The sequence below is a fragment of the Natator depressus genome, chromosome 23 (assembly GCF_965152275.1).
Source record: "Natator depressus isolate rNatDep1 chromosome 23, rNatDep2.hap1, whole genome shotgun sequence".
Lineage (NCBI taxonomy): Eukaryota > Metazoa > Chordata > Testudines > Cheloniidae > Natator > Natator depressus.
The window spans coordinates 21,259,210-21,271,344 of record NC_134256.1 but is presented as its reverse complement, the minus strand read 5'-3'; the positions used below and the strand labels follow the sequence as shown (position 1 = coordinate 21,271,344).

General features: G+C 68.2%; 2 protein-coding genes across 2 annotated transcripts in view; both read right to left on the bottom strand.

Moving 5' to 3' along the window:
• Positions 1-3,904, bottom strand: part of MYBPC2 (myosin binding protein C2) — a 32,575-nt gene extending 28,671 nt beyond the window's left edge. Inside the window, exon 1 of the mRNA XM_074936979.1 lies at positions 3,760-3,904. Within this exon, the coding sequence (XP_074793080.1) occupies positions 3,760-3,781 (22 nt within the window). The 5' untranslated portion in view covers positions 3,782-3,904. The remainder of the gene's footprint in view (positions 1-3,759) is intronic.
• Positions 3,905-6,148: 2,244 nt separating this feature from the next.
• Positions 6,149-11,096, bottom strand: SPIB (Spi-B transcription factor). The gene is made up of 6 exons (XM_074937441.1): positions 11,074-11,096; positions 10,158-10,185; positions 9,528-9,615; positions 8,771-8,967; positions 8,373-8,520; positions 6,149-6,490 (listed from the first exon to the last, which is right to left on the bottom strand). Exons 1-6 carry the CDS (start codon positions 11,094-11,096, stop codon positions 6,183-6,185), a joined length of 792 nt encoding a protein of 263 aa, XP_074793542.1. The 3' UTR covers positions 6,149-6,182.
• Positions 11,097-12,135: the final 1,039 nt, after the last annotated feature.

The window sequence follows — 12,135 nt, the reverse complement described above, 5'->3', positions numbered from 1 at the left end:
TCTATCTGCCCTTCCCACCCCTCCATCCACACCCCTCCATCCATCCCTCCATCCCTCCATCTATCTGCCCTTCCCACCCCTCCATCCACACCCCTCCATCCATCCCTCCATCTATCTGCCCTTCCAGCCCTCCATCCACACCCCTCCATCCATCCCTCCATCCCTCCATCTATGTGCCCTTCTCACCCCTCCATCCACACCCCTCCATCCATCCCTCCATCTATCTGCCCTTCCCACCCCTCCATTGCACCCCTCCAACCCTCCATCTATCTGCCCTTCCACCCCTCCATCCACACCCCTCCATCCATTCCTCCATCTATCTGCCCTTCCCACCCCTCCTTCACACCCCTCCATCCATCCCTCCATCCATCCATCCCTCCACCTGCCCCCCCTACATCTGTCTATCCCCATCCACCCCCTCTATCTATCTAGCTAGCTCCATACATGCCCCCCCGCCCCAGCCCCTCTTTGTTATAACACTGCCACACATGCAGGGACACCAGCCCCCTCCTCACTGCAGCGCCTTCCCCAGACCCGCCCCATGTTTGGCAGCATATGCCCCTGGGTGCTGCTCCCCCCCCCCGCCCCGGGGCAGCTGTCCAGCTCCCCTGCCCCGAGGCGTGAACGCATCTCCCCAGGGTGCTAATCTGTGCAACAGGGGCAGCTATTATCTGCTGTGTAGGGCCAGGAGGCCAGCACGGCAGCCTGAGCCTACCCAGCCCCAGGGGTGGGGAAGCACCTGGACACCCCCCTGCCATCCCCCCAGCTCTGCCAGCCCTCCTATGCGCTGACTCTGGCATTCCAGGCCCTTTGACTACCTCCGTGACCCCCTAATATAGCCCTGGCCGGCCCGCTCCGAGCAGGAATAGCCGGCCCAGCTGTCGTCCCTGGGAGCCAGGCCAGGGGGAGCTGCCACTCAGCACCGCGGGGAGACGTGGGCAGCAGGCCTGGGGGCAGGGGGAGCTCGCTGGGCCTGCCAGAGCCCCCTGCGCACCTCCCAGGCCACCTTCGAACCCCGTGCCACCCCAGAGGTGGCTGCATCACGGGGGGCCTTGTTCAAACAGCCCTCCCCATGCAGCCCCTGCCCCACCCCAGAGGGGCCATGTCTCAGCCCTGGGTCCCCATACACCCAGACCCCACGTCCCACCCCAGAGGGGGCCGCATCTCAGCACCGGGCGAGCGGTCCCTGTGTACCCAGCCCCTGTCCCCCACCCCAGAGGTGGCTGCATCACGGAGTCCCTATTCAAACAGCCCTCCCGATGAAGCCCCTGCCCCACCCCAGAGGGGCATGTCTCAGCCCTGGGTCCCCATATACCCAGCCCCAGTGCCCCACCCCAGAGGTGGCTGCAGATCAGCGCCAGGCAAGGGGTCCCCATATACCCAGCCCCCGTGACTCACCCCAGACTTGCCCCCCGGCCCCCGAATCTTTCTCACTCCCTGTAGGTCAGATGCTAGACCTGGACGCCTGGGTTCAATTCCCAGCTCTGCCCCTGACAGCCTGGGCAAGTCGCTTTGCCGTGCCTCAGTTTCCCCCATTTAAAAATCCATCTTGTCTCGCTAGACTGGGAGCACATCAGGGCAGGGGCTGGGTCTCCTGCCTGGTGTGGCGGGGGCCCTGAACTTGGGGGGGGTCTGTGCAGCGCCCAGCACCACGGGGGCCCCAAACTTGCAGCGCCCATCACCCCTGATCACGGTGGGAAGGGCTGGATCCTGGTGGGTCCCGTCTCCCCCACGCTGGGGGACTGTGGGGGGCAGACGGGCAGCAAGATTTGATTTAGCACTCGGCACCTGGGCCCCCCCCACACCAAGGTTTGGCTTTTCCCGGCCCCGTCTCACGTTGCAGCTGGGGGGCGCCGTGCCCTAGTAGGGGCAGGGAGCGAGCGAGACGTGCTGGGGGGGGGTTATAATTAGCCGCTGGCGCGGGACCCCCTGCCCGTGCCGGAGTAGTAACCGGACCCTGCCCGCAGGAAGAGCCCCTGGGCTCAGCACATCGAAAGGCCACGGCGGGGGGGAAGCAGCTAAGCCCCGAAATCCCCACCCCATCGCCTGGGTGCGGGGCCCGGAGACTCACCCAGAGCCCGGGCCAGAGAGACACCTGCCCAGCCCGGGGCGCCAGGAATGGCCCCACTGCCCCGAACACCCTTCCATACACCCCACTCACACCCCCACAGCCCCGAACACCCCTCCACACACCCCAGTCACACCCCACTCCACACACATACAGCCCCGAACACCCCTCCACACACCCCACTCCACACACAGCCCCGTACAGCCCTCCACACACCCCACTCACACCCCACTCCACACACACACAGAGCCCCGTACAGCCCTCCACACACCACACTCACACCCCACTCCACACACACACATGGAGCACACAGCCCCATACACCCCGCCACACACCCCAGTCACACCCCACTCCACACACATACAGCCCCGAACACCCCTCCACACACCCCACTCCACACACAGCCCCGTACAGCCCTCCACACACCCCACTCACACTCCACTACACACACACACACGGACCACACAGCCCTGTACAGCCTTCCACACACCCCACTCACACCCCACTCCACACACACACACGGAGCACACAGCCCCATACACCACTCCACACACATACAGCCCCGAACACCCCTCCACACACCCCACTCCACACACAGCCCCGTACAGCCCTCCACACACCCCACTCACACCCCACTACACACACGCAGAGCACACAGCCCCATACACACCTCCATGCATGCAGCAGTGTGATGGACACACCTCAACACACACAGCACACACGGCCCTGTGTGATGGACTCACACACACCTGCAGGCAGGGAGCACATGGCCCTGTGTGCATAGACACACACCAGTACACACACACACAGAAGCATCCCACTATCCCCAGCCACTGTGCAGGGCATACAGACAACACAGTCCAGCCTGTGCCCCCCCCCGGCCCCCCAACACACCAGCTATTCTGCACAGAGGCCCCTCCAGGCTGTGAGACCCCCCCCAACAGAGACACTGACACCCCAACACACAAACCCTCTGAGCTAAGCCCACCCCAACTTTCCAGCCTGGGGGGGCCCTGCCCGCAATACCCCAAGGTACCTCTGTCCCCCCCCAGTGGGGCCACTGCCCACAACCACCCCCAATGAGGGCGGCTCTGGGGACACAGACCCAGTGGAGTATTTCGGGGGGCACGGGGATGTGCGTGCAGGAATTCATGAAGCAGCCTGCCCCCCTGCTCCCCATAGCACCCCCCGCTCACCTACCACCAGCTGGGAAAGGCCGGGGCCTCAGCAGCTGGCAGCCCCTCCCCCCCCCAGCCAGCGCGCCCACCCTGCTCCCAGCCCCTGCATGGCCCCCACATCTCCTCCTGGCTGCACCCCCCCAAACCTGGAATGCCAAGGGGGGGCCTCTGCCCTGTCACCCTCCTCCCCCCAAGCCCTGGCACTATTCCACTCTGAGACAGGCTGCCCCAATGGGGTGTCAGCCTTGGCCTGTGCCACCCACCCGCCCACATCCTGTGTATTCCCCCCCCCCAGGTTCCTGGGCCAGCGGCTGGGAGTCCAGGGTGGGGGGAACCTCATGCCAATGAGACAGCCGGGGGGGGAGCCCCAAGAACACCCCAGCACCCAGAGCCCGGGCACCCGACTGCGTGCCCTGCAGCAGCCCACCAGGCACCCACGGGTGCCAGGCTGCAATGGATGGGGAGGCAGGGTCAGTGCCCCCCCCGGTGTGGGGGGGCACCCGGGCACCTTACCGGCTTGCTTTGGCTGAGGCATGGCTGCGTGGCCTGGACAACGCCGTCTCTCCGGGGAGCGCCTGGCTGAGGCCTTTAAAGCGGGGGGGCCCCCCCTCTGGGATGGGGGGGCAGCCAAGGAGCTGTCACCTGACCCCAGGCCCCCGGCCAAATTCCTGAGCCCTGCCATCAACTGCTCTAAATCCCAGGCTTGGCCTTGGGAGAAACAGCCGGGTGGGGGGATGGAGCCTGGGGGGTGGGGGGGACCTGGGGCGATTAGGGCACGGGGGGGGGGGGAATTAGGACATGCCAGATACACCCCCCACCTCCAAGTCACCAGGCTCGGGGATGGGGGGATGGGGTCCAGGGCCTGTCCCCTCTAGGGGGCACCAGCTCCCCTCCACCCCCAGGGATGGGGACAGGCTGGCTCAGGGGGGCAGGACATGGGGCACGGGCCTGTCCCCTCTAGGGGGCGCCGGCTCCCCTCCACCCCCAGGGACGGGGACTGGCTGGCTCAGGGGGGCAGGGAATGGGGCACAGGCCTGTCCCCTCTGGGGGGCCCCGGCTCCCACCCAGCCCCAGGTTGCGGTCGCCGGGGGGCAGGCCGGGGTCCGACCGTCCCCTGGGCACCCCCCTCCCCGCCCCAGGCACTGAAGCCCGTGAAACCCGAGCCGAGCGCCGCGTCCCTGTCGTCCGTCAGCGCCGGGATCACGGGCCGGGCCAGGCCGCGCGCCGGTAATTCCAAGGCACCTCGGCCATCTGCTGCCTAATCCCCGGGCTGGGGGCCAAGATATGCCGCATGCCACAGAGCGGGGGGGTCCCCGTACACCCAGCCCCCCGCGCCCCCCCCCAGAGCCGGCCGCGCCCGGCGAGGGGTCCCCGTACACCCAGCCCTCCGCGCCTCCCCCCAGAGCCGGCCGCGCCCGGCGAGGGGTCCCGTACACCCAGCCCCCGCGCCCCCCCCCAGAGCCAGCCGCGCCCGGCGAGGGGTCCCCGTACACCCAGCCCCCCACGCTTCCCCCCCAGAGGGGCTGCATCCCAGCCAGGCGAAGGGGTCCTGAATACCCAGCCGCGCCCCCCTCCCCATCATCTCAGCACTGGCCCAGGGACCCCTTCCGCATCCTAGGGATTCAGATGAGGCCTGGGGGGGGATGGGAGGGGGGAATGAGGGATGGTGTCTCCCTATGGGCTGCAGCGCCCCCTGTGGACCGACAGCAGATGGGGTGGGCACTAGTCAGTTCCCGGTGGGGGTCAGACCTGGGAGGTCTCCTGCTGGCCAGGGCCCTGTGAGCTGGCGAGGGGGGGGGCAGTTCCAGGTCAGGGGCCCTGGGGGGGGGGGCCACAGCATCAGAGCAGGATCCTCAGCCCTTGGGGAGCTGGGGGGAGCATGGGGCTCTGCTGGGAGGGGAAGGAAGGGATCCCTGAGTTCCCCCCTAAGCCCTCCTTGCGGGGGTCCAGCAGCAAGGCTGTTAATCCCCCCCACATATGCACCCGGGCCAGCCCCACAGGGAACAGCAATCATGTCTTTCCCCCTCCCATCCCTGCCCCCTTCTGCCTCACTGCCTTCCCCCAGCCCCCACTCCCCTCCCAGAGCCGGGGATGGAACCCAGGAGTCCTGGCTCCTGGCCCCCCCTGGTTCCCGGCCCCCATCGTCTCGAACCCACTAACCCCCCTTTCCCCACCGAGGAATTTGATCTATAATTCCAGGGTAACAGGCCATTTTTCACAAGATTTTATTAGGAATTTACAAAATGATACAGACTCAATCGCTTAAAAAAACAAACAAACAAAGACCTGATTTTATACAAACTCCGAGGTGCCTGTGCAGAACATTAAATATACGCCCGGCTCTCTGTATTCACCCCCCAGGGGCCGAATCCCCTCAGAGAATATTAAAACGAGCCCTGGCCAGAGCCAGGGAGAGAACCCAGGAGTCCTGGCTCCCCCCACATCTATTCAACCCCACTCCCCTCCCAGAGCCAGAAATGGAACCCAGGAGTCCTGGCCTCCCAGCCTCCACCCTGCTCTAACCACTAGCCCCCACTCCCCTCCCAGAGCCAGGGAGAGAATCCAGGAGTCCTGGCTCCCAGCCCCCCTACAAACACTAGGCCCCACTCCCCTCCCAGAGCCAGAAATGGAACCCAGGAGTCCTGGCTCCCAGCCCCCGCCCCCACTCTAACCACTAGCCCCCACTCCCCTCCCAGAGCCAGGGAGAGAACCCAGGAGTCCTGGCTCCCAGCCCCCCCACTCTAACCACTAGCCCCCACTCCCCTCCCAGAGCCGAGGATGGAACCCAGGCGTCCTGGCTCCTGGGGGAGACCTCGGTGGCGTGGCGTTCGGGGGGCCGGGGGGGGGAGAGGGGAGGGCGGCCTGTTCACAGGGCCCCCCCCGCCCCGGGGCCGCTCAGTGCACTGTCCAGTCCCGCCGCCCGGGGGGCCGGCCCCCTACGAGGGGGCCTGGGCGCCCGGCAGCCCCAGCAGGGCCTGGCCGAACTGGTAGGTCAACTTCTTCTTCACCTTGCGGACCTCGCCCGTCTTGCCGTAGTTGCGCAGGGCCCGGGCCATCTTCTGGTAGGTCATGGCCTTGCGGTTGCCCTTCTGCTGCCCCCAGCGATGGGCCAGCAGCTCCTTGTGCTTGGAGGAGAACTGGAAGACGCCGGCCTCACGCTCCACCCACCACACGCACTCCCGCATGGCGCCACGCTGCAGCAGGTCCAGCAGGAACTGGTAGAGCCTCAGCTTCCGCCGGGAGCCTGCGGGGGCCACGGGCGTCAGGGGGGGGGCCGCTGCCACGGGAGGGGCGGGGCGGGGTGGGGAGGTGCCCACCGGCTGGGGGTGGGGCCACGGGCTTCAAGGGGGGGGCCGCTGCCACGGGAGGGGAGGGGCGGGGTGGGGAGGTGCCCACCGGCTGGGGGTGGGGCCACGGGCATCAGGGGGGCTGCTGCCACGGGAGGGGCGGGGCGGGGAGGTGCCCACGGGCTGGGGGTGGGGCCACGGGCGTCAGGGGGGCTGCTGCCACAGGAGGGGCGGGGCGGGGAGGTGCCCACGGGCTGGGGGTGGGGCCACGGGCGTCGGGGGGCCGCTGCCACAGGAGGGGAGGGGCGGGGTGGGGAGGTGCCCACCGGCTGGGGGTGGGGCCACGGGCTTCAAGGGGGGGGCCGCTGCCACGGGAGGGAGGGGCGGGGTGGGGAGGTGCCCACCGGCTGGGGGTGGGGCCACGGGCATCAGGGGGGCTGCTGCCACGGGAGGGGCGGGGCGGGGAGGTGCCCACGGGCTGGGGGTGGGGCCACGGGCGTCAGGGGGGCTGCTGCCACGGGAGGGGCGGGGCGGGGAGGTGCCCACGGGCTGGGGGTGGGGCCACGGGCGTCGGGGGGCCGCTGCCACGGGAGGGGAGGGGCGGGGTGGGGAGGTGCCCACCGGCTGGGGGTGGGGCCACGGGCTTCAAGGGGGGGGCCGCTGCCACGGGAGGGGAGGGGCGGGGTGGGGAGGTGCCCCCCGGCTGGGGGTGGGGCCACGGGCATCAGGGGGGCTGCTGCCACGGGAGGGGCGGGGCGGGGAGGTGCCCACGGGCTGGGGGTGGGGCCACGGGCGTCAGGGGGGCTGCTGCCACGGGAGGGGCGGGGCGGGGAGGTGCCCACGGGCTGGGGGTGGGGCCACGGGCGTCGGGGGGCCGCTGCCACGGGAGGGGAGGGGCGGGGTGGGGAGGTGCCCACCGGCTGGGGGTGGGGCCACGGGCGTCGGGGGGGGGCCGCTGCACGGGAGGGGAGGGGCGGGATGGGACAGGCAGGTGCCCACCGGCTGGGGGTGGGGCCACGGGTGTCAAGGGGGGGCCGCTGCCATGGGAGGGGAGGGGCGGGACAGGACGGGGAGGTGCCCACCGGCTGTGGGGGTGGGACGGGGGTTGTGTCCACAAGCTGGGGGGGTCCAGACAGGATTGTGTCTACAGGCTGTGGGGGTGGGACGGGGTTGTGTCCACAGGATGGGGGCTCAGACAGGATTGTGTTTATGGGCTGGGAGGGGGTGGGACAGAGACGTGTCCACATGCTGGGGGGGTGGACGTTGTCGTGTCCATGTGCTGGGGGGGGCAGAGGGGGTCATGGCCACGTACCAGGTGGGATGTGGTGGGCGGGACGGGACGGGGTCATGTCCATGTACCGGGAGGGATGTGGTGGTGGTGGGGGGGTCACGTCCACCTTCCAGGCCGGACGTGGAGGGGCAGGGTGGAGTTAGGTCCGTGTACCAGGCGGGACGTGGGGGGGGGGTCACGTCCACCTTCCAGGCCGGACGTGGAGGGGCAGGATGGAGTTAGGTCCGTGTACCGGGCGGGACGTGGTGGGGGGGGGGTCACGTCCACCTTCCAGGCCGGACATGGAGGGGCAGGGTGGAGTTAGGTCCGTGTACCGGGCGGGACGTGGTGGGGGGGATGGGACGGGGTCACGTCCACGTACCGGGCGGGATGCAGCGAGTGGATGGGGGGGTCACGTCCGCGTACCGGGCGGGACCTGTCGGGGGGACGGGGCTCACGATCACGTACGGGGCGGGATGTGGCGGGTCCTGGCCACTCCCCCCGGGGCGGGTGGGACCGAGCGGGCCGGGAGCTGGGGACACGGGGGCACCCGCCCTGCTGGCACCTACCCGCCTCGTAGCCGGGCGACCCCTCTGGCGACAGGTTCTCGTCCGAGTCGCTGTCGGACACTTCCAGGGCCGGGCTTTCCAGGGGGAACTCCTCATCCTCGGAGACCGGGGGCTGGCCACGGCGCCGGATGGGGGGCAGGGCCCGTAGGGGGCACAGGGCTGAGGGGAGCAGGAGAAGGGCTTAATGGGCCCAGCAAGGGGAATGCGCCTGGAGCAGATGACAGAAAACCTTCCCTGCCCCCCACCCCAGCCAGGACCCCTTCAATGAAGCCCCTCACACAGGACACACAAGGATTTGCCTCCCACCCCCCGTTCTAACCACTAGACCCAACTCCCCTCCCAGAGCCAGGGAGAGAACCCAGGAGTCCTGGCCCCCAGCCCCAGGCAGTGCCCCTCACCTGGGCGCTGTAGTTGTCCAGCGGCAGGTGGCTCTGGGCTGGCGGCGCCCCCTCCAGGCTGTAGACGGCCTCCAGCGAGAGCTGTGGGTAGGGACCATGCGTGTAGGAGACCTGGACGTTCTGCAGTGGGGCCAGCTGCCCCGAATCAAAGGCCTCGTAGCCAAGATCCTGCAGCTCCAGCCAGTTCACAACAGGGTCTGCAAAGCAAAGCGGGCGGGGGGACAGCATGAGATAGGGAGAGAACCCAGGAGTCCTGGCTCCCAGCCGCCCCTGCTCTAACCACCAGCCCCCACTCCCCTCACACAGCTGGGGAGAGAACCCAGACATCCGGCTCCCAGCCCCCCTGCTCTAACCACTAGACCCTGCTCCCTTCCCAGAGCCAGGCAGAGAACCCAGGTGTCCTGGCTCCCAGCACCCCTGCTCTAACCACTAGACCCCATTTCCCTCCCAGAGCTGGGCAGAGAACCCAGGCGTCCGGCTCCCAGGTGGGGGGGGGGGCAGGAAGCCCAGAGAAAGGCCCTTTGTGTCCCTCGGGCCTGCGGGGCTGGAAATACGCAAATCCCGGAGCCATGTAATTTGCATGATACGAACCCGCCCCTTCCCCTCCCCGGGAGGGGGGGGAGAGAGAGCCGTGACGTCATGGGGAATCCCTGAGTCCCTGCCCTCTCCCCGCCAGGGGGCGCTGTGACGCGCTGGGGGAAATCAATGGCGCCCCAGGGGGCAGGGTGCCAGGTGGGAGATGGGGGGCGGGTCTCACCTGTGGGGCCCTCGGCGTCGATCAGGTAGTGAGGGAAGCTCGGGGTCTGTTTGCAGGAGTCCAGGTCATACAAGCTGCCTTCGGGGAACTGGGGGGGGAGCAAGGGGGGCACAGAATGAGAGCAGCCAACCCCCCTTCGAGCACCAGGCCCCACCCCCAGAGAGAGAACCCAGGAGTCCTGGCACCCATCCCCATCCACTAGACCCCACTCCCCTCTCAGAGCCAGGAGAGAACCCAGGAGTCCTGGCACCCAACCCCCCAGCCCCATCCACTAGACCCCACTCCCCTCTCAGAGTCAGGAGAGAACCCAGGGAGTCCTGGCTCCCCCCCACCCCCACCCCCCGCATCCAGTAGACCCCACTTCCCTCCCAGAGCCGGTGAGAGAACCCAGGAGTCCTGGTGCCCAGCGCACCCCACGCCTGGGCCCCCATCCCCTCTCAGAGCCCGGACAGAACCCAGGAGTCCTGAGGGGTGGAGTTTTCACCACAGACAATGTCTAAGGAAATGGGGTAGTGGGGGGGAGGGTGTCTGGGTTTTATGTAAATGAGGGGTGAAGGGAGCTGGGGGGGGCGGAGCTGTGGGGCAAAGTGGGACAGACAGGCAATTTGGGGGTGCGGGGGCCGGTCTTACCGTATATCCATAGTGGGACCCATCGAACCTGTAGGGACAGGCAGAGGTTAAAGTGGGGGGTGCACCAAACCCAGCCCCCCCCAGCCCTATAGGGGTCCATACCCCCACCCCCAGCATGTGGGAACAGCCCCAGGCCCAGCCAGGGGGCAGAACAGATGCTGACAGTGTAGGGGCCTGGCTGGGGTGTGGGGGGGGCAGCGGCCTGGCCGGGGTAGGGGGGTGGAAGCAGGCAGGTGGAGCCCCCCCCTTCACATGCAAATGACTCGTCTCTGTTCCACTTTCCCCAGAGAGGAAATATTCAAATCCCCCCCCCCCCAAATTTGCATGGGGGGGGAGAGAGAAAGTGAAGGGGTGGAGAAAGGGGGCACCTGCCACTGTGCTCAGGGCGGGGGAGGGGGGCTTTCGTGCATGGGAACAGACCCCCCGCCCGAAATCCTTCTGCACAGACAGCCCCCCACCAGTGCCCCCACAAGAGCTGCCCCCCCACATCCCTCCTCTGACTCACCCCCCACATACACACACTTCAGGTGCAGGCTAGAGGGGGGAGGGGGCGTGACCTGTCTTTGGGGTCAGGACAGGGCAGGGGAGAGGGGCCAGCCCAAATTGACTTGCACTGTGGGGAGAGGAGCGCCCCCCGCCCCCCACCCCTGCCTGGCAGCTGCCCACCCCACAGCTCAGGGGCAGACCCGGCCAGACACCTCTGTCCTGCCGGGGTGAGAGCCAGGGGCCACCCCGGAAACATCACACCCATCCCCCCACCCTCCGGAGGGGAGCCAGCACCCCCTCGAGGGGACAGGCCCCATCCCCTGCCCCCCTGAGCCAGCCAGGCCCCTGCCCTGGGGGTGGATTGGAGCCGGCGCCCCCTAGAGGGGACAAGCCCTTTGCCCCACTCTGCCCCCCCCACACACACACTTACGGTGCCGATTCAAGTGTGAGCATCCTCGGGGCTGGGGGTGGGGGGCTCCGTGCGTGCCTGGGGGGGGGAATCGGGGCGTCTGCGCTGGCCAGTGGCTGCCACTCGGTTTTATACGGCACGGGGGGGGGGGGGTGAGCTCACAGCAGAAATCCCCCAGCGGGGCGGGGCCGGGCGTTGCACATCAGACACTGTGCCAGGAAAGAGACACGGACCAACGTGAGGGGGAGCAGTGGGGGCGGGTATGGGAATAGGACCAGTTCCTCCCCCTGGCCATGAGATGGGGGGCAAGGCCCCGAGGGGGGTCGGTGCAGAGAGGCAGCCCAGTTCCCCCTTGCTGGCCTGTGCCCCCCACCCCAGACACCCCACAAGCATGCCCCCTCCGGCAGGCATGTTAATCAGGCTCTGACCCCAACCTCCACTCCCCTCTCCCCCCGCCCCCCCCCCAATTCCTGCCCATCCCGGTGAGCAGGGATAGGAACCTCCAGGCCGTGAGACCTTCCCCCTCCAGGGAGGAATCCATGCAGGTCACGCTGTCCCCCAAGCCTGGCCCTGCCCCCCCTACTTCCAGCTGAACCCCAGCTCTGGGGACTGGGGTGATACCAGGATGTGGGATTCTCCTTCACTTCCTGTCCCAAACAGCTGTGTAACCAGCCCCCCACGCCCCACCCGAGGCGCCGCATCCCAGGACCGGGGCAAGGGGTCCCCATATACCCAGCCCCGCACCCCACCCCAGAGGTGGCTGCATCTCCCATGAGCTCAGCCCCCCTCGTGAGTCCACGTGAATCACTTGCGAAAGGAGCTTTTAATCGGCCGCCCCTTATCTCCCCCCAACATCACGTTGCATCCGGCATGTGGGGGGGCTGCTGAGGGGCATGGGTGAGCCCGTTGCTGCAGCCTGGGCAGGGAAGGAGGGGGAAGTGAGGAGCTCCCCCCTTCTCTCCAGAACGCCCAGCGACCCCCACTTTCTCCAGCAGCCCCGGAGCCGGGGGGATGCTAGGGGCAGGCTGACAGCCAGCTGCAGGCAGAGGGGGTGAGGGGGGAAGCTGGGTTCCCAGATTCCCT